Here is a 25,451-nt window from a genome sequence, read left to right on the forward strand (position 1 = left end):
GGAAATTCAGTGAACTGCACAAGAAGACCTTTTGTTCCTGGAGCAGAGACCCAGTGCCAGGTGACCCCTGGGCAGGAGAGAAGAACCTTCCTCTTGAACACTTGACCCTCCGGAACTGTCTCTCGAGAGATGTGTCCCTTGCAGATGGGGCATCTTCTGTGTCTCTGTCCCAGAGGAGTTTGGCTGGTCTTGAAACCCTTCATGTGACGTTACAAGGAGACGCTTTGATTTGAATCTAGTGAGTTGTGCTGGGTGCACTCGGCGGAGAATCAGGTCCCTGTGTTCCTGCCTGCACCTTGCCTGAGTGGAGGCTGGGGAGACCCGTTTCCAGGCGTGGCCGCCCTCTGTGCTTTGGACATGTGTTCTTGTGTCACTGAGTGACTAGAGAAAAGCAGAGCTGCCAGGGGACAAGGTGCTCCTGATGGAGAAGAATTTCAAATTGCTGTCACGTAGAAAATGGTCGCAGTCACGGGCGTGTGTGTTCTGCTGTCTGCACACACGTGCGAGGGACGTGTGCTAGAGGGGGGGTGTGCTGCACCTGTGTGACGGCTGGGGCACGGGAGTCTGTGTTGTGCTCTATGTATTTTATGGTCTCTCTCTGTCTTGTTATTTTTCAGTTGATTCTTCCCCATCACATGTTCCTAGTGCCCTTGTCTTAGTACGTTGATGAGCTCTTCCTCCAAGGTGGGCCGCCTCCAGATGTAGACTGAGCGTCCATGGCCGAGCAGATCTGATCACAGTGTGGTCAGGTGCTGTGGGGCTGGGGGAGTGGGAGCCATGGAGTCGCCACCACTCACTGCTGAAGAGTTGTGCCCGCTCCGTGCAGTCACTGCCAGCACGTTTGGTAAATGTGTTTTTGATCGAATCACCTTCCCTGATTGGCTTTTGTTTTCTTTTGGCTTGTGGTATGGCTGGTCAGATGGACGGCGAGTCTGAAGAGGAGCAGGAGTCGGCCGGCACCGGGGAGGAGGAGGAGGAGGAGGAGGAGGAGGAGGAGGAGGAGGAGGAGGAGGATGGAGACGAGTCCGATTTGGTAACCCCAGTGTTACATTCTGACTTGTGCTGGTAGCAAAGTGCATTCTGGGGACACCATTGTCTGTCCCGTGCTCACTCCACCGTCATTTTCTTTTAGTGTATGCTTGGAGCGAGGTCCTCAGGAGGGAAGTCAGGCATTGTCTGGGATTTGGGGGAGAGCAGTGGGCTGCATGATGGATAGGTGACTGGCTTGGGAGGAGCAGGAGCAGTTCAGTGGTCATGATTTTACTGCTGTAACCCATGCCCAGAAGACTTTGGTTGGTGGGATTTTGGGTGGAGAGGTGTTACTGGGAGGTGAGATGGAGACAGTCTTGCTCTTTTAACTGGTGGACAGCCCCGTGGAGATGTGGAGGAGGGATCCGAGTCAGGAAAGGGAAAGGAGAGGAGGGAGGAAGGAAAGCAGATCACCTAGCAGGGACTGTGAGGCTGTACTCTAGGCGAAGGCGCTACCTACAGGGAACTCGGCCTCCTGTAGTCTTCTTTTGCCAGGAGCCTGAGGTGATACCTGGGGTCCAGTATTCCCAGGTGTCTGAGGTGACACATGAAGTTCACAATTCCCAGGTGCCTGAGGTGACACATGGAGTCCACTGTGTTGAGGTATCTGAGGTGACATGTGGAGTCCACTGTCTTGAGATGCCTGAAGTGACATACGGAGTCCATTGTCTTGAGGTGTCTGAGGTGACACATGGAGACCACTGTGTTGAGGTATCTGAGGTGACATGTGGAGTCCACTGTCTTGAGATGCCTGAAGTGACATACGGAGTCCATTGTCTTGGGGTGTCTGAGGTGACACATGGAGACCACTGTGTTGAGGTATCTGAGGTGACATGTGGAGTCCACTTTCTTCAGGTACCTGAGGTGACACATGGAGCCCACTGTCTTGAGATGCCTGAAGTGACATATGGAGTCCATTGTCTTGAGGTGTCTGAGGTGACACATGGAAACCACTGTCTTGAGGTATCTGAGGTGACATGTGGAGTCCACTGTCTTCAGGTACCTGAGGTGACACATGGAGCCCACTGTCCTGAGGTGCCTGAGATGACACGTGGAGTTCACAGTCTTTGAGGTACCTGAGGTGACTCGTGGAGTCCACGGTCTTGAGGTGCATGAGGTGACACATGGAGACCATTGTCTTGAGCCTGAGGTGGCCCATGGAGCCTACTGTTTCGAGGTGCATGAAGTGGCACATGGAGTTCATTGTCTTAGGTGCTGGAGCTGACTGCGGAGTCCACTGTCTCCAGAATGTGAGAGGCAGGGAGAGAGTGGACTGCTGGTTTTGGCAATATCCTGTTGTTTCTTTGGGGCAGTGGATTGAAATGACAGCCTTGGTTCATTGTTGCTAAAGTGTTGGGGTAGCATCCAGCAATGGGTAGGGGCTGTGTTGGATCACAGGGGTCTCTGGACAGTACTGTGGAGTGCAGAGATAGGACCAGGAAGGCCAGTACATTCAGAGCCCCTGGCTTGTCTCATTTGGGAAACTGTTCTCTTTCTGTCCCTTATAAGCAGGTTGTGAAACTATGGGTGTTGCAGAAGCCTGGGGTTCATCCGTGTACTCGTGTTGTGCAGCTGAGCACCCTTTCTATCTCTTAGATTTTAGAGACATATCCATAAGAACCTCACGGACTCTTCCAGCTTCATATAACCGCTTTCCTTCTGCTTGTGCGGAGAACTAATTTGGACATAGACTCTGCAGCACCTTGAGCATGATTGTCCTTTCTCATGAGCAGTTGAGTGGGTGCATATAAAGGGGACTCTCTTACTGAGCTTGTTTCTGTAGCTCCTCACTGTAACTTCCTCATTTGTTCTTTTTCTTTGTACCAAATTCAGTCAAAATATGTAAATTTCATTGAAGTCTTTTTTTTTTTTTTTTGCCTGTTGGGAGGTGGGGGGATGATGACTGTGAAATAACTCATCTTCGAATCATGTTTTGGGAAATGTAAAAAGATTTTGGGAAATGTTTTAGAGGAAACAGAAAAGTGAAATGAATCTTCTAGTTGAAGAATCAACAGACTGTATTGCACCTATTTTATTTTGCAAGAAAACATCACACGAAGCACTGCTGCTTTGGAGAGTTCTCATTTATTGCTCTTTCTGTCCGTGTCCCTTTGCATTCAGAGTTCAGAATCCAGTATCAAGAAGAAGCTCCTCAAGAGGAGAGGGAAACCAGACAGTCCCTGGATCAAGCCTACCAGGAAAAGGAGGCGGAGAAGTAAGAAGAAGCCAAGTGGTGTATCAGGTAAGGCAGTGTACCAGGTGACCGTTCAGGTGAACATTGTGTGCCAGGGCTGGTGTGAACAAGCTGTGAGATAGGGGACCTGTTGCCCTGTGAGCAGGGGTGCCACAGTCAGGCATTGTCTATGGGAACCACCACTGTGGGAAGCTGGGTAGAGAGGCTGGCCTGAGTGGGGGTTACGTGTGAGTTTTTTTTGGATAGAGGCATCCTGTGTGCATGTGTGTATGGGCATGGGTGCACGTGTACGCTCCTGGCCCGTTGGTCACACTTCCCTGTCTTCTGAAAGTGGTTTTGGGTGGACAGCAGGCAAGCTGATGACCCTCTTAAAGCCAGAAGGGTGAGCCGGTCACATACCATGGCTTCTTTGTGCAGCCCTTGACTCTTCTGCCCTTTTCTCTTTGGCTCTGGGTAGAGTTTTCTGGGGATAGGTCTGTTTGGGGGTGTGCTTTGTCCCCTAAGTTTCTTTGGACCTGACGTGCCAGTGCCTGCCTGTGGCTCCTGACTCATGAATCTGGTGGTGGTGTTGTCCTTGCTTCCCCTTTGGGTGAGTGGGGGTCAGCTCCAGAGTGGGCTCCATTTCTCTGGAGTGAACCCACAGGAGCAGCCTGGCTGTGTCGTGTGTTGTATGACTTATTCAGAAACTGACTCTCATATATAAAATTTTGTGCTCTTTCTGGCTCAAACGTGGACTCTGAGCTTCTGTTCTACATGTCCCGTGTCCCAGAAATGCCTTTCTGGGTTTGTCTCTCACCTGAGTGCTTCCCGGGCCATGCTATACCTTCACTTTGTGCTCACCTCACGAGTGGCAGGCCGCACACCTCCCTGTGCCTCCTCAAGTGACGACGATTCTCACACTTTTTTTGGGGGGGGGTTATTGATTTTGTGCGTTAAACCCAAGGCCTCCCATGTGCTAGACTTGCGCTCTACCACTGAGCCACATCCCTAGCTCGTGCATCAGTCAAATTTTAGGCCTTCTTAGTGGCTTGAAAAGAATTCTTTCAATATTCAGGGTGCGGTTGGTGTTGGTCAGGTATAGTATTTTATAAACAGATGTACAGTTAAAGTGCTAGGATTTTTGTGGCAGTCTAATTTATGAAATTTTTCTCTTGTACTTTGTGCCTGGCGGTGCTCAGGGCTCTCTCTTGGCTCTGAGCTCAGAGATCATTCCTGGCAGTGTTCAGGGGGACCATATGGAGTGCCAGAGATTTGAACCCAGGTTGGCTGCATGCAAGACTAGCATCCTACCCATTGTACTATCGTCTGGCCCTCTTTTTTTTTTTTTTTTAAATTAAGTATTAAAGCACTGTGCTTTACATAGTTATTGATAGTTGAGTTTCAGTAGTACAGTGTTCCCGTACCAACTTCTCACCATCCTTCTAGACTCCCCTTGTGTAGACAAGGCTTTGCTAAGCCATGGGGGAGGTGGCACTGTTCCCTGGGGTTGGTGGGGCACGCTACCGCTCAGCAAGGGCTGTACTTGGGTGCCTTCTGTGGCCATGTCCACAGTCCAGGGAGGGCCATAATCTCTAGGGCTCAGGTTGAATGTGCTTGGGGCCAGGCTTCATCTCTGCCATCATAAGTGGTATGTAAGGTGCTGCGTCATGCAGGTTGGTTCACATCCGGGTTGGATGCTGCCTTTGGAGAGTAGGGAGGGGCTGCCCACACGGCACTCTCAGTGGTATCCGGCCTCTGGGTAGCACGAGAGCTCAGGGGTGCTGGTGAGGTTGCCGCAGGACCACACCTGCTGATGCTCGGGAGCCATGTGGTGCCGGGGTGGATCCCTGCGTCCCCCGGCCCCGTGGCTGCTTCCTCTGGAAAGGGCTTGTTTTGAGGTTCCAGCAGGGAGTGCAGCTACTCATCCGTTCTCTATCCAAGCACAATCCATCTCTCTTTGGGGGCGGCCATCCTCTCCAACTGAGCATACAGCTTTGGGAGGGAGGAAGGGGACACCCAGCTAGCCAGATCAGCTGAATCGACCCTCACCATTAGTGGGTGGCAGATGTCACAAACAGGTCACCCTCAGATCTGACAGGAAGAGACTGCTTCTTTGGGAGTCGGCCATTTCCTTCCTGAGCATTAGAGCTCATGGAGGCCGGGGCTTCCGGGCTGGCCTGCACTGCTTGTGCAGTGTCTGCTGCCCCCGTATCACTCACTGGTGCACTGTGCCCTCGGCTGCTGTGCTCTGTCTAGGTGAGCACAGGCAATGCCAGGGACCCTCATGCTGTGCCTCTGGAGGCCGGCCGGGCGGTAAGGCAATTCTCAGGGTCCCCAGTGAGCTGCTCTGCACGGCACTGTGACACGGTGGGTCTCTCCCTGCTCCTGACCTTGGGGTCTGAGGTAGGCTGCTGCAGCCAGCTGTGTCTGCTGGCCCCGAAACAGAGTGAGTGTTCATGTCAGCACAGCTCCCTGCCCCTGGGAACAGGAAGTGTGCAGGGACAGTTTGGTGGCAGTGGCCTGGGTCCTGAGTGAGGGCTGTGCTCTGAACACAGGTTCTGATGTGCCCACCTCGTCTTCAGGCAGTGTAGAGCAGGAAGCACCGGGAGGCAGCACGGGCTACATGGAGGTGTCTCTTGACTCCCTGGACCTGCATGTCAAAGGGCCGCTGCCCTCACAGACGGAAGGTGAGTGCCAGTGCCGTTCTGGGACGTGCTTAGGTTGACTTTGTTGGGTGTCCGCCCCACCCCTAACCCCTCATTCCTGCTGTGCCCCTGGTGGACAGTTCTGAATACCTCTTGGCTGGTGGGTGCTGGAAGCGGGGGTCCTCTCCCCAGGAGCGCAGGGGTGTCATACGTGGCATCCCCCACCCAGGCTGAGGGCGCTGGAACCTTTTGCCTCGGTGCTGCTGCTGGTGTTCTCACTTGCTAGAGTGCTTACTCGTTCTCTCTCCCTGCTCACCCCTTGGCTTCTGGAAGCTTCACTGGGCTGTCGGGTAGGGGGGCTGCGCCACCACGTGGCTCCTCCTCTGCCTGGACAGATTCTCCCTGGTTGCCCTGGGTCCTGGCTCTTAACAGGAAGGGCGAGATGCGCCCTGATCCGTGTGAGCCAGGGCTGTTTTGGACCCAAGACTAGTGCTGTGTGGCCTTGATGAAGAGAGGCAGAGGACCCTGGGTGCTCCCAGATCCTATCTCCCAGAAGAAGCCACAAATCCTTTCTGTTCTGTTCCCTTTGCCAGAGTCATGGGTCTGTGACTCCTGGTTTGCTGCCCCAGCTCTCTCCCCGTCTGCCTGGTCCTGGGATTCCTGGAGTTTAGAAGTAGCATATCTGAAGGGAAAGGGATGGTGGTGTTCTTATGACTTCAGTTCTCAAACCCAGCGAGGAAAACTGTACTTGCACTCTGTGTTTGTGTGTGGAAGGAGGCAGTGGGGCTCCTGAGGGCTGGGGGCTGGTTGGTGGGAAGCCAGCAGGTGTCTGCTTCGTGAAGTCTCCCTTCCTCAGACCAGGCTGGAGTCCCATGGGGCTTCACACTGGAGGTTCCTGTAGGTTCAGCGGATGCCCCTGTATCCTTGGCTATAGTGACACCCTCTTCTGGCGTGTCTTTGTAACTTTAGGGCTGGCCAATGGACCGGACTCGGTGGAGACTGATGGCCTGCAGGAGGTGCCTCTTTGCAGCTGCCGCATGGAGACCCCGAAAAGCAGAGAGATCACCACCCTGGCTAATAACCAGTGCATGGCTACGGAGAGTGTGGACCATGAGGTGAGTGGGTTGGCCCGGGGCTGCAGCCCTGTGCAGGCCAGCTGTCCACTCCACTGTGGCATTGATCCTCCCAGAAAGCCCCTTGGGCCTTCGTTTCCAAGTCTTTGGAGTGGCCTTTATATAGTGACGAGAACCAAGGGCTACCCTGTGGCTCTGAGCAGCCAGGAAACCCCTGAGGGAGGGACCACCCTCAGGGAAGATGCCCTGAATGAAAATACCCCCTTTACCCACTTTTCTTGAGATGAGGGCCTGCAGTGGAGCACAGGCCCCAGCGGCCGAGTCTGTGAAGAGAAGCCCTATAAAACTCCGAGGATGGGCTGGGGGCCCCGTGCTGATGAATGTGGGGACTTGGGGAGCGACGCTCCTTCTCCATCCCTCTGTGTGTCCTGTCTACCCCCTGACTCAAGTCTCAGCCCTGTAAGAACTGTGACCTGGCCAGTCAGCCGAGTTCCCTGAGCTGCCCCACCCTGTGCACCCCGGTTCCTGCATCCTGGGGGACAGCACTGGTCTCTCAGGGTTGCCTAGAAGCAGCGGGGAGGACCTGGTTGTGACAGGCACGGGGCTGGGGAGCAGCTGTGGGGACCTGGCTGACCTGGACAGTGCATGGCTGGAAGCTAGCGCCTGTGGGCGTGGCGTGGGCTGGGGAGACAGAAGAATTTGCTCTGGGCTTCCTCGGGCACAGCTCATCTTTGTGTCCCTGTGTACCAGAGCCTCCTCAGGAGGCCTGTGCTTTGCCTCTGAACCGTCTCCTTGAGCCAGTGTATCTCTTCAGGAAAGGTAGTTTTATGTGCACACAAGATGCCTGTGTCTGTGTGTGCCCAGTCTCACTGCCCTTATTGAAGGCCCATGTGTGACCCAGTGGCACTGGGAATATGTTCACTGGTACTCACTGCTTCTTGGTCTTTGTAGTCAGGGAGAAGTGGCTGGCCAGTGTCCCTGTGTTCTACAACCTGTTTTTTAATTGTTTTTCCTTTTTGTTTTGGACCCATACCCAGTGGAGCTCAGGTCTTACTCCTAGCTCTGTGCTCAGGTATCACTCCTGGTGGGATTAATGGCACCTTCTGTGGTGTCAGGGATCAAGCCTGGGTTGGCCATGTGCAAGGCCAGCGCCCTTTGTGCTGGCCTGTCGCACCAGCCCCTCTACAGCCTTTTCTTGAATTGAATCCTTAGCGTGGGTACAGAAGTCTCGAGTCCAGGCCTCTTCCCTACTCAGTATTTGGGTGACCCAGGAATTTGCTTCTGACCCAGGCTTTTTTTTTAAATTATTACTCCTTTTGAAAAATTCTAAGTTTGTGGTTTTGCTGTTCTGGCTGCAGTTGGGTGGGGAGGCACTCCAGCTCTTCTCAGGGACCTTTGGTGCCAGGGATGAGCAGGAGGTCATGTGGAGACATCTGGTAAGGCCAAAGCCGTAGGTTCTCTCTGGAGACTTGACATTTGGGTGCTTCAGACTTGGTACTGTTTTGATTCAATTTATACAGCAACATTCTGTCCTTGTATGTGGAAGTCTTTGGCTTGAGAAACTTCCCCTTCTTAGCTGAGGCCGTGGACATGGCACCCCTGAAATCTGCTGTCCACTGGCACTTGCTGCTTCTTTGTCTTCATTGTCAGGTAGCAACAGCTGGCCTGGGGGACTTGTTTGGTTTTGCTTCTTCTTTCTCTTCCTTTGGCACCTGGACAGTGTGTGGACTTCTTTTTAAAAAATTTTTAGTTGAGTATCTGTGACATAGACCATTACAAAGCTGTTCATGATTGGGTTTCAGTCATACAGTGATCCAGCACCTATCCCTCCATCAGTGCAAATTTCCCACCACCAGTGTCCTGTTTCCCTTCCACCATCCACACCACCCACCCAACCCCACCTGCCTCTATAGCAGGTCCTCCTCCTCTTCCTTCCCTCCTTTTGTGCATTACTGTTTGCAATAAGAGTTCACTGTGTTTGTCCAGGACGTTTAGTATTTTTATCAGGACGGTAAGGCTGGAGTAGCTCTTTTAACTGGGTGGCAGGTCTGAGATGTGGACTTCACTGCTGAGGCTTCCAGAAATACAGGGAGGTTGGGGGAGGTAGCCCATCCTGGCCCGGAGAAAGCCTGGAGATTTCAGTCACAAAACCTGTATACCGGGGCTGGAGCAATAGCACAGCGGGTAAGGTGTTTGCCTTGCACGCAGCCGACCTAGGTTCGATTCCCAGCATCCCATATGGTCCCCTGAGCACCGCCAGGAGTAATTCCTGAGTGCATGAACCAGGAGTAACTCCTGTGCATGGCCGGGTGTGACCCAAAAAGCAAAAAAAAAAAACCAAAAACAAAAACAAAAAAAAACCTGTATACCAGAATTTTCAGCAGTTTAGATCTTGGTTAGGTCCGTCTCAAGATGGTAGAGTCTGGCTGGGGCATGGCAGCGATTTTTGATTGTGGGAGCAAGCGAATGCCAGGGGCTCTGCCTGGGTGGGCACCAGGCTGACCCACTCTCCTCCAATTTATCCTGGTGTGTTGCTTTGTGTGGGTCCGAGATGAACCAAGTAACGTGGCAGTACTCCTACATTTCATCTGTCTGCTTGCGTCCAGGCAGTACTCCTGCATGTATCACCTTCATTCCGATGTTTGTCAGTTTACTCGAGTGGGCACCAGTAACATCTCAGTTCGTCCCAGCCCTGAGATTTTAGCAGCCTTTCCTTACTCGTCTTTCCCAACGATTGGAGGCTCTTTCAGGATCAGGGGAATGAGACCTGTTATCATTACTGGTTTTGGCATAGTGAATACACCACTGGGAGCTTGCCAGGCTCTGCCCTAGCTTGCCAGGCTCTCCGAGAGGCATATATACACATTTCTCTCCTTGATTTATTGCCTACTGTCTGAACTCCATCAAACATGGTGTGGTATTTATGGAAAATGGGTAGGAAGTGTCTTATGATGTGTCATGCGACCGCAAAGCGGCCGTGAAGTCTGGAAAGCAGCCTGGAGCGTGGCGGCAGTTGGGGAGTGGAGGTTGGCTGCCGGGGCTGGGTCCCTTGGGGTGGGGAGGGCTTTCACCCGCCCCCCATCCCCCCCAGCACCCCTTGGGCGCCCCAAGTGAAAACTCCATTAAGAAAAAAAAGGTTACTCCTGGCTCTGCACTTAGGAATGACTCCTGGTGGCTTGGGGGACCATATGGGGTGCTGGGGATGGAGCCTTATTCAGCCAAGTGCAAAGCAAATGCTCTATCCGCTGTACGGTCTCTCCTGGTCCCAGCTGGGGCTTCTGTGGAAACTTCATTTGTCCATATCAGTTTGTGAGAGCTTTGCGGGAGCACTTCTACTTTGGCTGCTTCTCTCAAGCCCTTCTCTCTCCGCTTCCTCTGCAGGCGAGAGTCAGACAGGGAGCAGGGCTGGGAGCCAGCATGGCTCCACCGTCCTTCTGTGCTTGCAGGCCCTGCACTGCCCTCCCTTGGGTCTGGGCCTCACTGCTGCGTGGCAGGGATGAGTTCTCTGCCCACTTGTCTACTCGTGTCCAGGTAGCATAGCGCAGCCTCTGTCCATGTGACAGATTGCAGTGTTTGTTCTTGGTCACTCAGATGCTCTGTGAACGACCCAGCGCCCTTGGGCTGTGGACCGGGGGTGCAGGACTCATCCTAGAGCTGTTTGGGTCGGCCTCGCCCTCCTTGGCCACGGCTCTTGGGCCGTGGACCAGGGGGTTTGCGGGCTCCATCCCAGAGTGTCAGCTGCTGGGGTCAGGCCGCTGCTCTGGCCAGACAGACTCCTGTCTCCTTTCTCACTGGGGTTTCCTGGGCAGCTTTTGTCTAGTTCCTTCAACACCTCGTCCTGACCCCAACTTCCCAGAGACTGGGGCAGTCTGATTGGGTTTCCTGTCATAGGCTCGTGGTGTGCTTGGGTACAGGCATCACCATCCTCCACCGGGCCCTCCCTTCGCCTTTTCCTCAACATGTCTCATCTGATTGCAGCTGGGCCGGTGCACCAACAGTGTGGTCAAGCATGAGCTGATGAGGCCGTCTAGCAAGGCGCCGCTCCTGGTGCTGTGTGAGGACCACCGGGGCCGCATGGTCAAGCACCAGTGCTGTCCTGGTTGCGGCTACTTCTGCACGGCGGTGAGTGTATGGTGCCTGCCATCCTGTGCTTGCTACACTGTGGCACCTTGCCTATTCTGACTTCTGTCTGGTTCCTGGCCCTTGCCCTGTGGCCTTTGCTCTTTGACCTGAGCCCAATACATACATGGGCTTCTCTCTGACTCCCTATTTCTTCTCTGATGCCCTTCCCTCCTCTCTCTGAACCTCTATTGCGTCCTCTCTCTGATGCCCCTCATCCCCTCCTCTCTCTGACACCCCTCCCATCCCCTCTTCTCTGAACCTCTATCCCCTCCTCTCTCTGACCCATCCCTCCATCCCCTCCTCTCTGAACCTCCATTCCCTCCTCTGACTTCCTCTTTGACTCTCATACTCAACCATAATCATAGGTACCTAGGGGCCCCTTTGGTACCCTGAACTGGGCTTTCCTGGAACGTCCCTCATACTTTTCACCGTGTGTCTGCTAAGGTGGGAGACAGCCCTGCAACTCTGCGGCCGCCTCCCTCCTGGTTCTCCCTCTTGCTGCCTGGACCCCGCCCCATGACACTCGCTTGCTTGCTCACTCGCTCTGCAGCACACCAGCTTCAGTCTCAAAACTGTTCTCCCTCCATTTTTCAGGGCAGCTTCATGGAGTGTCAGCCTGAGAGCAGCATCTCTCACCGTTTCCACAGAGACTGCGCCTCTCGTGTCAATGATGCCAGCTACTGTCCCCACTGTGGGGAGGAGACCTCCAAGGCCAAAGAGGTGACAATCGCCAAAGCAGACACCACCTCCACCGTGATTCTGGCCCCTGGGCAGGAGAAGAGGTCTCTGGGGGAAGGCAGGGCCGACACCACCACTGGCAGGTACAGGCTGTTCTCCACCACTCCGGGTCGCCTCTCTGTGCCAACTGCCCACTCACAGGCCATAAGCCTGAGTTTTCTCTGCACGGCGCTTATCCCTGTGTGGTGTCCTGCTTCTCCCGTGAGAGCATCGTTTGTCCTGTTGACCACACAGACCTTTCCCTCCAACGCAGCTGCCCTCGTGCAGATAGGATTGTGCTGTCGCACACGTGTACAGCTGCGTCTGTGCACGCACATGCAAACAAACCCTGAGTATCTGCATGTCTGTGTACGTGAGATAGTATTGCCAACTAGTTTGCTGTTACAAATTCTTTGAAAATGAATGAGTAGAGAGGCTGGAGGAATAGTGCAGCAGGTTAGGGCTCTTTCCTGCACATGGCCAACTGTTTGCAGTGCCTGGTATCCCGTATCATCCTTCAAGTACTACTAGGAGTAATTCCTGAGTACAGAGTTAGTGGTAACCTCTGAGGATCGCTGTGAGTGGCCAAAAACAAAGCAAAATGACAACAACAAAAAGGTATGAGTTGAAACAAAAGATTCTGAATTAAAGCGTCACTGAGGTGTCCATGTCAGCTACTGGGCAGTGTCTTGAGCCTTTCTAGACAGTAGCAAAACCACCCACGCCAGGAAGTTGCCTGCCATGGAGAGTGGTGCTCCACAGCAGCTCCCACAAGGGGACTTGTGAGTGCCTGTGGCAGAACAAGGGCTGCCTTCACTGCCCAGTCCATCTCGGAGGGTTCCTTGGGGAGTGGCTGTGTTCTTGGCAGATGCCCATACACCTCCATTGTCAGTCCTGGCCTTCTCTAATACTGAGCCCAGGGCACGGCTGGCGTGGATTCAGTTCTGCTGTGCGGGGTGGGTCTGGGCCTGGATGTGTGTGGTCATCTCTGGGTGGGGAAAGCTCAGTGTCCTGTTTCCTCCTCCCTAAGCACTCCCGGGCCCCTGCTCTGTGAGGACGACAAGCCGCAGAGCACAGCTGCCCACGGGCCCGAAGGCTCCGACCCCACCGTTGCTGCAGGGTTCGCCAAGCCGGCCCCTGGGAAGGAGACGCTGGAGAGCGCACTCATTGCGCTGGACTCTGAGAAGTAAGAGTGGCCCCTCCTGCCTGTGCCCTCAGTCCTGCTGAGGCTCAGTCCTGTGCCCTCAGTCCTGCTGAGGGTCTGCACCAGGTCTCATGCAGAGCAGCCTGGGATACAGCTCCAGGAGGGCCTGGTGTCTGACTCAGGGCAGGGACCGCCGTGACCCCTCGAGAGGCTAGGCTGTGTCGCTCCCGCAGGCAGTGCTTGTGCTGCTGGACGGACTTTGTACTGCGGAGAGCTCTGTGGCTCTGTAGGCAATGGGAACAGGGTGATTTATTCTCAGTGTTTCTGTGAGGTGCTGGGAGCTCAGGCTTGGTGCACTGACCTCGGTCTGACAGGCGGGAGGGCCTCAGGCCACCCGGCCATGGAGTGTGTGCTCTTAAGGGTCCATGTGTATGCACTGGGGGTGGTGTGTCTGTGTGTGTTTCCAGGGGGTTGTGTTTGTGCTTGTGTGTATGTGCGCACAAGGGGTTGCGTGTCTCCAGAGGTTTGTGTGTGCGCACTTGTGTGTATAGGAGTTCTTAGGTATGCCTTTTTGTGTGTGCACAGTGGGTTGGTTGTGTGTGTGCACCGGGATTTTCAGGGGTTTGTGTGTATGCCCGTGTGTGTGTGGAGGGTTCGTGTGTGTGCACGTATGTTTACAGGGATTTGTGTGTGCCCGTGTGTTTGTGTGTGTGTACAGGGGTTCATGTGTGTACATGTGTTTACAGGGGTGTGTGTATGTATTCAGGGGTCTGTGTGTGTGCGTGCACGGAGTTGGTTTGTGTTCTTCACCTGTGTATGAGAATGTGCTGTGCAGATGTGGGTTATAGGTGTGTGCGCATGTGCATGAGTGACTTGTGTGCAGTGTTGGTGTACCTGTGTGGTGGGGTGCTAAATGTCACCACTCTCCTTGGCTTTCTTCACAGACCCAAGAAACTCCGCTTCCACCCGAAGCAGCTGTACTTCTCAGCCAGGCAAGGGGAACTGCAGAAGGTGCTGCTCATGCTGGGTGAGTGCTTGCCTGTGCTGCTCACCCAGCGCAGACACTTTGGGTCACTTACTGCTGGTCACACATTGGAGCAGAAGGGCGTCCCTTGGTGCCAGCAAGCGTGCGTGCACAGAGAAGTGCTTCCTTCCAGGAGCAGACCCCTACTGGACCGAAACTGTCCCATCCTTCCAGCTGTGAAAGGGATAGCAGTACTGCACACACTGCTCCAGGCTTCATCCTCTGGACTGAAGGGGAGGATAGGGAGGGTGAGCTGCCTGGGGCTGGGGTGAAGGCATGACCACAGATGGCCCAGGTGAGGCCGTGGGCTCCATCCCAGGCACCAGAACCACGAACACACATGAAAGTCCCTTTTACTTGACTGTAAATCAGCAAAGAAACTCAACACTTTGCTCTTTCTTTCTGGTAGAGAGTGGCTGGGGCTGTTTCTTGGGCCCTTTGGGGCACTCTTTGCCCTGGCAGAGCTGGGGCCACCAGGACCACGCCTGATAAGCTCTGGTGACCATTTGGTGCCAGGATCCAAACTAGGGACCTCACCCCAGCTAAGCACATGCTCTGGGTCTTTGAGCTGTGTTCGTGGCCCTGCAGTTGGATCATTCAAAGAACTTGAATACCATTCCTCTCACAACTAGTGTGGTGCTGTCTGCATCCTGCCTGTCGGGCACTGTGCTTAGCAAGCCTTGCCTTGCAGTGGTGCCACTCTCATACTTGGCCAGATCTCAGGACCTGGGTTTGCAGAAAGAACTAGATCACTTAGGGAACCCAGACTGGAGAGGGAAGTAGCAGGACTGTGTGTTGGTATTGGTCTCTGATTTCTGGAAGGCAGTGGGCCTATAGAATCTCTTTGTATTTGGTCTCACCCAGCAGTGCTCAGTCAGGGCTGACACTTGGCCCTGCACTCAGGAATCACTCCTGGTGGATGGGCTCAGGGGACCAACCATCGGCTGAGCTGCGGATTAAACGTAGGTCAGTCGAATGCGAGGCAAATGCCCGTCCCGCTGTTCTGTCTCTCAGGCTCTGGGACTGTTGAGTGTCAGGCAGAAACTATTCTTTCCAGTCTCACTGTTATACTGCGCTTGGCCCATGGGGCAGACTCAGGACAATGTATGTGAGGCCTGGGGGCTGTTGGACATGGTGTGCCCGTGCTGGCCAGCAGCACCCAGCATGGGCTGTGTACCTGCACTCACTGGTGTTTCTTTCCACAGTGGACGGCATTGATCCCAACTTCAAAATGGAGCATCAGAACAAGCGCTCCCCACTGCACGCCGCAGCGGAGGCCGGCCACGTGGACATCTGCCACATGCTCATCCAGGTTGGACACTGCTCTTGCCTGTCGGCAACCGCACAGGCAGCATCTGCTTCTGAAGTTAAAAGTCAGATCTTGCTAAGAGACTTAAAAAAGAAACCAGCATTTCGTCCCTCCTATCTGGTACCTCCTCCCCGTCGGCCCCACTGCCAGTCTCCTGGCATTTACCACCACCTTTGAGAAGCTCCTGCTGCTTCTCTGGCTATCTCCTCGTCAGTTATTTCTGTTTGGGTTTGTTCTGCGAAGATGGGCTATTATTGGTGCTTGCTGACCTCCTTAGCCAGGCATGTGCGTACGCCGCCTTGTCTTACCGTCGCGTGGGTCGTGTTTGGAGTTTGACTCACAGGACCACAGGAGCACACCCTTGCTGGCACTGCTGCCTGTGTCAGAGCTGTGTTTCTGCATCCCTTGCCCAGCAAAGGCAGACAGGACTCTGTGTCCAGTCCTGGGGGTGCCCCCTGTGGGGCACGGAGGCTGCGCGTGCTGCCTGAGCCCTCAGACCTGGCCTTTGTCTTGCTTTCTCCCAGTGCCAGCCTGCCCTGTCGGTGGCTCTTCGTGGCCACAGTCCTGGCGCCTTGCTTCTCTCGTGTCTGCGTGCTGCTCTCTGGTGGACATTCACAAATCTTCTGTCTCACTGCCCGACCCTTCTGGGTTTTTCTTCATACTCACGAATCCAAGTCCTTTCTGCTCATTTCGCTGCTTTTCTGCAGCCTCTGGTTCTGCCCTTGTTTCTCAGGGGATGTTTCATGTTGCTGTGTTTGGCTTACCTGTGGTGGACTGTTCTGCTGCTCAGGTCTCGGTTTGCGCTGTCCGCTGACCTGCCTGGCCCTTGGGGTTCCTCTGTTTTAGAGGGGCATCTGGTCACCGTTGACTAGAACAAGTGCTTCATTATTTGCTCGTAGCTGGGCCAGGTGAGGGCTAGCTTCCTAGGCTTTTAAACTAAAACCTACATTCCATTTGACCATAGAGACGTATCCTGGTTTGCTTGCTTCCTTGTCTTGGGAATGTACTTGACAGAGTCCTCCAGCTTCAGCCAAGGCTGAAAATTCTGTTTGGCCTGTGCCTCTGAACAGCAATCCCATGCACATCCCTCTGCACCTGGCAGCCTGATAGCTGGGTTGACTCTCTTTCGGTTGTTGTGGGGCCGAACCTGGCTGTGCTCTGGTCTCCCTCTAGCCATGACTTAGGTCCAAATCTGGGTGTGTGTGCATCTTTTTGGTTTGGGGGTCACACCAGTGGAGCGCAGTGTCTGCTGACAGCTGAATGCTTGGAGGTTGCCCTTGGCAGTGTTTGGGGACTCTTGTGGGACAGGGGTTCAGTCTCGGCCTCCAGCGTGCAGAGCACAGTCCTGACACCTTGCATTTTTCGAGTCAGTGTGCTGTTGGAGTTACATCCTGGCACCTGGTCTGGGTATTTTATTAGGAATCTTTAGTCAGGCTGACTCTGATTCTGGTATTAAAGTTTAGTTCTAAGGCTTCACATGTAGCTTTGGCTTTTAGCCAAAACAAGCACTTCCTTTTCACGTTCCTTTGTGACTGACTCTGGGGTGATTTCTGTTTAAACTGTTTCATTTCTCTTGATTCGCTTCTGCTACACTGGTCAGTGTGACTCAGACTACCCCACTCTGCCTGTGCACAGGGGTGGCACAGGGGCCCTGCAGGCTGACTGGGAGCAGAGTCATTCAAGATCGTGGTTTGGCCCCATGTGCAGGAGTTGGGGGGGAAGGGGCATAAAGCCCTGTATGCAGATATGTGAGACACACATAGCCCCATGTGCAGATATGTAAGACACACAGAGTCCCGTGTGCAGGTATGTGAGACCCACAGAGCCCCGTGTGCAGGTAGGTAGGGCCTCAGGGTCAGACCCAGTTGTGGGTCTCAGCACTTGTGGTGAGGGAAGTTGACAGGGAGTGGTCATCACAAGCCCATTGGCAGGTACTTTGGAGCAGCTGGGGTGTTGGGCACCATTGGTACTGAGGGGTGTCCAGGTGTTTTGGGGTTTGTGCTGTGGCTGCTGAGAGCATTGTGCAATGGTTGCTGGGTAAGGAGAGAGAAGATGGAAGGGACCTGTAGAGTTCCTGAGCATGTGGCTCTTAGCCTTAAGCCCTGGGGAGGTGGAGGCCTGTGGTGTGGTGGGTGCTTGGGCTTCCGGGACATGTTCTTCTTCACCGGAAGCCTAGGGCTGTGGTCTCCCATTGCACTTGGGGCTCACCCTGCGCTGGTGTCCATGGCTAGTCTCCTCCTTGGGTGAAGCTTGTTATTGACTTGGGTATTTGAACCACACCTGGTGCCAAGGGTGGAATTGGGATCTGGCTGAGGAGACGCAGGCAAGCGCTACCTCTTCGTACTTGGCTGGTTACCATGCGGAGGGAGTGGTGTCTTCTGGTCTGTGTCTCGGAATCTGCATCTGGCCATTGAGTTTATGTTGTGTTTTCCATGCACCCTTAAAAGGACAAGGCACTACTGAGTGAAGGACCCTCAAGGGGCCCCTGTCCTCTGATGGACCCAAACAGCCCCTCTCCTTGACCAGCCCCAGCGTTGCAAGCGAGCCCTCAGGGCCCTGAGGGACCAGACCAGAGGTCAAGGTCAGATTTTCTGTGCGCTGTGGGCCAAGCTTTTGCTCGGACAGTCACTTCTGGATATATCTGGCTTTAGCGTCCTTTTGTCCTCTGCCAACACGGGGCTCATCTCTCCGCTTTTGTGCTCCATGCTGGTTTGCCATGTGGTCTGTATTCTCTTATGCTGTTGCCTGTAAGACTCATTGTACTCGGCAAAATCCCAGTTTAGGCTTGACCTTCTCCATGACCCCGGTGCTGGCCTCTGTCTGGGCCTGGAACTGAGATGTTGGACCCTCTCTGGGTGAGACTGTCAGCCTGCTGTTTCATGGGCCTGAACCCACGGTCCATGTGTCCAGCCCACTTGCTGGGGTCTGTGACTGTGTGTCTCCTCCTTTCCCGAGGAAGAGATGGATAGGGTCCATTTCTCTCTGCTCTGACTCTAGGGATAGTGCGCCAGCGTGGCAGGGGACTCTTGCCCAGCCCTGGGCTTCCTCTGAGGGGGCTGCAGTGCGGTTCCTTGGGGAGAGTTTTTCGCTGCTGCCCATCCTTCCTTGTTTCTATCCTGTGGACTCTCTAGTCTAGCTCTTGTTTCCTTGTTCCCTGGTCCGCTACAGTGCTCGGCTGCCATACTGCCACATGTGTCTTGGCGATCCCTGTGATGAAGCAAAAGAGGGTGCTTGCCAGGGTGCCACAGCTGTGCCCAGAGTTCTGCACCCTTGGAGACCGTCTGTCTAGCTCGAGCTCTGCCCCTCCCTCCTGGGGCACTGCCTGCCCTCTCCTAGGGCTGGCTCAGCAGAGTTGTCCTTCTGCCCTTCTGTGACCTCCTGGTGCTCTGGTCCCCTCCCCTGCTGCCGTCCTCTCTCTCAGTGCTGGTGCCAGATGGTGCCTCAAGTCCTGGAGAGGGCCCTTGACCTCCCCCCAGGTCGTGGAGCCATGCCTAGTGTTGCCCCTCGTCGCCCAGGGGTGCTGCACTCATCTCCCTGGCTGGGTCCCTCCGTCTGGCCTTTCTGCCATGTCAGGGAGCTGGCCCTACTCTCTTCCTTCCTGCCCACATCTGCCTGCATCATCATCTCTGGCTTCTGTGGTTGTCGAGTCCTGTGAGGAGCACTTGTGTGAGAGGAGCTGGCCTCTTGCACTGCTGTAGAGTAGCTGGGGGGAACATTTAGGTCTCCCCAGCACCTTCTCTGGGAAGGCCTATTCCCTGAGGTTCACTGTGTCTCTGTCTGGCCTTTAAGCTCTTCTTCGTCAACTGCAGTGGTAGGTGAGGGCTTGTCCAGGGCTGCCCATCTGCCACATTTTTCTTTGTTCAGTCTCAGGGAAGGGTCAAGGCATGGACGTTGGTGAAGGGGACGGTCCCGGCAGGCCAGCCTGCCTCTGACCCCTACTCCCCTGCCTTACTTGTATCTGGAGTGCTCGTCTGCAGTTCTACCCTGTCGGCCTCATCTTGAGCAGACTGACTTGCTCTCGGGTTTGATTTGTTGGAACCCCCCTTCGTGCTTCTGCCTCTATTTCCCCTGCTCTGCATCTTCAGCTTCGGAAAGAAGCCCAGAGTCCTGTTTTCCCTAATTGCCTCATCCTTTTGTCCTTTTTTTCCAGGCTCTTTGTGGAGTGACTTTTGTTTTCCTATTGCAAAAGCCAGAACAGAACTGTTTTCAGCTTTTTCTGTAGTAAAAACTTTTAAGTAAATTAGCTCTTTGTGCATTGTTTGTTTTGCTTTTTATCTTCCCTGGGAAGTTTAAGGTTTCAGCTTCTAAGCTGCTGGTTGGGCAGAAGCCCATTCTAAAAGTTAGGAGACGTCTTCAGATCCACCTCACCGAGATGTATATACTTGCTCCTTGTTATTTCTCGAGTAAACGCTTGATCAGAGAGAGAAGTGCCTGAGCTGGTGGTGGTGTGTTGACCGTGGTGAGCGCTGATGATCTGGAGCAAGAAGGGGGCTCTGGGCCACACCCTCTGGTTTGAACATTGTCGTGTTTCTTTCTCATTTCTGAAGGTGTCGTCTCTAAGGTGCTGTTGTCAACATTCCTGTCAGGTTAGAAATGGGAAAAAAAAACTTTTTTGCTCTTTGGGCTGCACCCATTGGTGGTCAGGGCTGACTTCTGGCTCTGTGCTCAAAGGGGACCATATGGGATGCCCTGGGGTTGAACCCAGGTTGGCCCTGTCCAAGGCAAGCGCCCTCCCTGCTATCAGATCCGGCCTGAAAGTACTCTTCTTGAGCTAATGGTCTGGTAGCAGTAAACAGTCCTGTCTTCGAAAGGCATTTTGAAAGAATCAGGTGGAGTTGGCCAGTTGTGAGTTGTGATCGTGTCTGAAGCACGTGAACTGTGTGGTGAAGTAGTGAACAACCCCTGATGGGTCCCTTGTCTTACCAGGCAGGCGCAAATATTGACACCTGTTCTGAAGACCAGAGGACCCCGCTGATGGAGGCTGCAGAGAACAACCATTTGGAGGCAGTGAAGTACCTCATCAAGGCCGGGGCCCTCGTGGACCCTAAGGTATGCTTCCGTGCCGGAGCAGATCCCCATTATGTGTAGAAGCGTCTTGTAAAGATCAGCAGGGCCTGCTCCTGACTGGACAGCCTCAGGGTGGAGAGCCTGCCCAAGCCTGCCTGGTCATCTTGACGGTGGTTTTCCCTTCTTTCTGTTGGGGTTTCATGTACCTGTGGAGAATTCTGTGGGTACTGGCCACACAGGCAGCTGGCGAGGCCTCTGCCCCAGAGGGCTTCCAGACCCTCCCTGTGGTGCCCTTCCTTTCCCTCTGGAGCATGTAGGCAGAAGGAAGGCATCCAGATCAGAAAGAAAGACACAGCTAACGCGAACTTTAGGTAGAAGACCCCCGAAGAGTCCACCAGCAAGTGTTAAAGCCATGACTTCAGGAAAGTTGTGACACATGGCATCAACACAGAAAAATCTCTTCTATAGCTGTGCCCCTGCGAAGAGCTCTCCGAAGGAAACAGTGCCCCAGACTGTAGCATCTAAAGGAGTAAAGCTCTTGGGATCACTTTTGACCGAGGAGGGAAAAGCTTGGTACAGTGAGAACTAGAAAGCCTTGATGATCAAAGTGAAAAATGACTTAAGTGAACGGAAGCACATCTCATGTTCACGAATGGGGAAACTTCATATTGTTGAGACATCAGTATCCTCCAGAGAAATCTACAGATTCAGTGCAGTCCCCATGTCATTTTTACAGATAGAGAACCGCATCATAAAGTCCACAAAGCTTCTCAGAGGACTTGGAACAGCTGAAACGGTCTTGAGAAACAAGAACAGAGCTGGAGGGCTCCTGTGCCCTGGTTTCCAGGCCAGACACAGAGCTACAGTTCCCCACGCAGCATGGGGTGAAGGACTGGGGAACAGAGTGCCCAGAAATGAGGAGCCCAGAAGTTATTGGCAAGAGCACCATGACGGATCAAGGAGGGATGGTAGTGGTCTCAGCCCTGGGGCCGGGAAGATTGGGGGTTCTTGTACAAGAGAATGACCTGGGAACTTCTCACTTAACATTCTACTCAAAAGTTCACTAAGAGGGGCTGGAGAGATAGCACAGCGGGTAGGGCATTTGCCCTGCACGCGGCCAAGCCGGGTGCGATTCCCAGCATCCCATATGGTCCCCTGAGCACCGCCAGGAGTAATTCCTGAGTGCAGAGCCAGGAGTAACCCCTGAGCATTGCCGGGTGTGACCCAAAAAGAAAAAAAAAAAAAAGGTCACTCATTGTGGATCACAATATCAGGATTGAGAATCTGTGAAGATACAGAGATCTTTGTGATGTTGGAATTGGGAATGATACCTGGATATTACGCCAAAAGGATAGGCAGTTAATTTTTATCAAAATTAAAGCTTGTACACCACCAAAGGACAGATGATTAAGAGCATATAAAGATAGCCCACACTGCAAGAAATATTTGCATCTGACAAGGGATTCAATAAAGAATAGAGAATTGTGTCATTCAGAGTGAAAACCGTCAGCCAATTAAGAATTATACAAGAGGGCTTGCTGACAAGTCATTTTTCCAAAGAAAGCACATGGAAAGAGGGTCAGCAGTGTAGTCTTAAGGGAAAAGCACAGTGCACTATTACCTCTTGCCTTCCAGTGCCACTGTTACTAAAAATCCAGAAAATAAGTGTTAGCAAGCGTGAAGCAGAAGTGTACTGGGGTCCTGGTCAGTTCCATGTGTGTCCACTCTAGGAGCCAGCAGTCTGCTCACACCTTGTTCACAACCAGCCAGCAGTGAGAGCAGCCATGTCTGTTGGCCAGGTCACCAGTAAAAGGGTGGGTCACTTGGCCCTGCGAGTGGACTCCCCTCTGAGGCCCCAGCATCAGTGGAGTTTGAAGGGAGGAGGGCCTGCTGGTCTGCAAGCGTATGTCGGGAAGACTTGGATGTGAGGGTTGCATGCTTAAAATGCTTAAAGTGTTTTGAACATAGGCCTCGATTAGAAAGTGCTGCCCCAAGAAAGATGTAAGCACAAGCCTCGTAATTACCACACAACCCTCGTAATTACCACACTAATGTCCTTTTTTCCCCCAATGAATAAGTTAAGCCTGTTACACAATTTATCATCTTCTTTCCCCTTCAAATTGCCACTGGGGTCAGAGAGGCAGTACAAAGATTAAGATACTTGCCTGCTTTGAATGTGACTGACCCTGGTTTAATTCTCGGCACTGCTTGTAGTCCCCTGAGCACCACCAGGAATGACCCCCTCAGCACAGACGGGTGTCACCCCTCTGGCCCCTCCCCCTGCCACACACACCCAATAAAATTCCCACTATTGTTTGTCAGAAGATAATATAGGTCAGTAGTTTTCGGCCCCTTGTGCCTGTGGACTGGTGGTTGGTAACAACTGTCAGAGGCCAGTCACCCTTTATCTTGTTCTTAAATCAGCCTGGTTGGTGCTCTGGGGCTACTCTGGGCTTGAGGCTACTCTGGGCTTGAATCTTGGGTCCATGCAGTGCCAGGGACTGACCCTGGGGTTCCTGTTGCAAAGCATGTCCTCTCCCTGGCCCTGTCCAATTTCTTATGCCTGTGTACCTGTGCTGCAGGCTTGTGGGATGGCCCTGTGGCGTCTGAGGGTTGTTTTATACCGGTTGATTAGCACTGGTCTGTGGACTGGTGACTGAAATAGTTGGCTCGGTGTGGAATTGGTCATGCCCTATTTTTCTACTTGGTGCTCGGTGTCGATGACAATGCTGTCTCTGACTGGTGTTTTGCTTGGCACCACACCTGGCAGTATTGTGGGGATTCAGCCCCCACCCCCTTTTTGCGCTGGGATGCTCTCAGCAGTGCTCAGAGGACTAGGTGCCGATGGGAATCAAACCGGGACTCGTATACTCGAAGAGCCTGCCTTCCAGCCCTTAGTATCATCACGCCCTTCTCACAGGAATCTTCTTTTGTTCTTGGTTCTTTTGGTTTGGGGCGATACCGAGAAGTGTTCAAGGCTTACTCCTGTCTTTGCTCTTAGGGATCTCTCCTGGTAGGGCTCGGGAGTTGGGGAGACCATCTGGGAGTCTGGGGATCAAACCCGGGCTAGTGGCATGCAAGGCAGAGCAGCTTACCTGCTTTATTCTCTCTCCAGCCCTGTTTCTGAGCCTTTCCTGAAGTGGTTAAGAACCGATGGTCAGTTGCCCTTCCTCTTTTGGGACAGGCAGATGAGACTCTGCCCCTGTCTCCTGCTTTGCAGTGAGCAATTCACAAACTCCCAGGAGGAGCCGGCACTGATCCATCTTTATCCAGTGAAGACACCCCGGTCAGGACACAGAGTGGCATGTAAGGTTGTGCAGGGAGTGGTGCCGTGTGGTTAAGAGAAGGTGCAAACTGGAAGTCATCTGCTCCTGGACTGGTTCAGTGGACTAGATGCAGAAGAAGAAAAGGTCTTTGTAGAAGTCTATCTCGAAAAAGCTGACTTGTGTGAGTGGAGTTCTGGAACGAGAGAGAAAATCCAGAAATAGTGGCCATCAGTTGCTCAGAGCTGTGGCCTCTAGCCAGCTGTGTGTTCCTGCACTGGGTATATAGCTGGGGAGTCACCCTCAAATGCCTTGTGCGCGAAAGACTGACCCAGCAGTTAAGGGTCCCTGGAAGCAGCCAGAGAAGACACAGCATGTGGGCACGCAGCTTCATGGAAGCAGTCGGGTATTTTGTGTTCTTTAACTTCCTTAACATTGTTAGGGGTCACAGACCTGGATGTGCCCAGGAAACTGGGGTGCCAGGCTCTTGACTGTCCCCAGCTCTTCGGAACTTTTACAATCTGTTTCAAGGAAAGGTAGTATCACAGTAAAGTGGCTTTCTATAGCAGTCCCACAGGTGGGGCAGCTGGCTCAGAGTTTCCTCTGTGGGAGGGTAGAGTTGAAGGGTGTTAACCCTCGAGAAACAAAATGAGAATTTAAGAGACGCAGTTTCCAGGGTACCTTAAAACAGGAAGTAAAATGCAGTCATGGCTATTTGTCTTACGAAGTCAGAAAGGAGTGGCCATGGGTGGGGCCGGAGAAACAGCATGTGGAGGAAACACACTGCACCCGTGGCACGAGGCAAGTAAAGGCAGTGCCGAGAAGGGCCCTGAGCTGGCTGTGTCTCCCCTCTGCTCAGACTCTCAGCAGAAGTGAGGGGGCAGGTAGGGAGCTGAGGGGTTGTCGGGGTTAGAAACATAAGGATTCTTAAGCCAGTGTGCGTGGAAGGGGTGAGAGGGGCTCCAAGCTGGCATCTCGAGCCACCGTGGCACAGCAAGTCCTGCAGGGCACGTGGGCAAAGAGTACAGGTAGGCACGTACTGCCTGAAGTGCTACCATGAAGTGCTTGCGGGAGGCAGTGGGGCCTGTGTGGCTGAGGGACAGGCTCCGTCAGCCACAGTGGGCAGGTCTTAGCTGCACACAGGAAGTGGCCCTTCACCCACCTGATGGACACCTTCAAGTCCGGATCAGCCTGGGAGCGCTGGTGGCTGCCAAGAAGGTGCCGGCGTTGGATCGGATCTCCCCATACTGTTGTGATACTGACAGTCAAATAAATAAGCTGGAAAATCAGGGGTGTGGAGTTCGAGCCCGTGCGCCTCCTCGAGAAGGGTTTGTGGAGGTTTGTGGGGACTGTTGAATGACGGGCTCTGGCCATGGAAGGAAGCAGAGAATCCTCACCACAGACGTAGTCAGGACCACGGGGAAAACCTGGAGGAGAAGAAAAACTCCCAACAAAGGATGCTCAGCCCTGCTTGGGAGCCAGGCAGGAGGCTGCCGTGAGGCCTGTGAGGCTCCGGGTTGTGACGGACACTGGGGGGAGCCATTGTGGCAAGGTGGAGGCCTGCCCTTATTCTCTTGTATGGTTGCCAGGCAGAGACTACGGCTGGCTGTGGGCATGTCGGCCTCATAGGCCAGAGGATGGCTGTGTTTCATGTGCAGAGCCCTGGGCAGGTCTGGGGGCCCAGAGCAGTGCTCACAGCTTTTGGGGGACCCCTGGTCAGGGCGTTCACATGCACCTGTGGGGGCCTGAGTCCTGGCTGCACTGTGGTAGCCTCTGCTGCCTGCACAACTGAGCTGAGTGTGTTTGTGTTGCAGGATGCAGAGGGCTCCACCTGTTTGCACTTGGCGGCCAAGAAAGGCCACTACGATGTGGTTCAGTACCTGCTTTCCAATGGACAGATGGACGTCAACTGTCAGGTACAGCCATGTTCCCTGCTTGTGCCCTC

General features: G+C 53.7%; 1 protein-coding gene across 7 annotated transcripts in view; it reads left to right on the forward strand.

Annotated features, from left to right (window-relative positions):
- The window catches only part of EHMT1 (euchromatic histone lysine methyltransferase 1), a 93,253-nt gene that overhangs the window by 59,987 nt on the left and 7,815 nt on the right, over positions 1-25,451 (forward strand). For 5 of the 7 annotated variants that reach the window (XM_056132899.1, XM_056132901.1, XM_056132902.1 and 2 more), the window contains 11 exons: positions 920-1,033; positions 3,151-3,271; positions 5,758-5,889; positions 6,817-6,962; positions 10,899-11,042; positions 11,637-11,863; positions 12,790-12,945; positions 13,848-13,930; positions 15,133-15,239; positions 20,163-20,285; positions 25,321-25,422. In XM_056132899.1, coding sequence (XP_055988874.1) covers positions 920-1,033; positions 3,151-3,271; positions 5,758-5,889; positions 6,817-6,962; positions 10,899-11,042; positions 11,637-11,863; positions 12,790-12,945; positions 13,848-13,930; positions 15,133-15,239; positions 20,163-20,285; positions 25,321-25,422 — 1,455 coding nt within the window. The remainder of the gene's footprint in view (positions 1-919; positions 1,034-3,150; positions 3,272-5,757; positions 5,890-6,816; positions 6,963-10,898; positions 11,043-11,636; positions 11,864-12,789; positions 12,946-13,847; positions 13,931-15,132; positions 15,240-20,162; positions 20,286-25,320; positions 25,423-25,451) is intronic. The other 2 variants (XM_056132903.1, XM_056132905.1) reach the window with 2 other exon arrangements.

The sequence above is a fragment of the Sorex fumeus genome, unplaced genomic scaffold, assembly GCF_029834395.1.
Source record: "Sorex fumeus unplaced genomic scaffold, SorFum_2.1 ptg000095l, whole genome shotgun sequence".
Lineage (NCBI taxonomy): Eukaryota > Metazoa > Chordata > Mammalia > Eulipotyphla > Soricidae > Sorex > Sorex fumeus.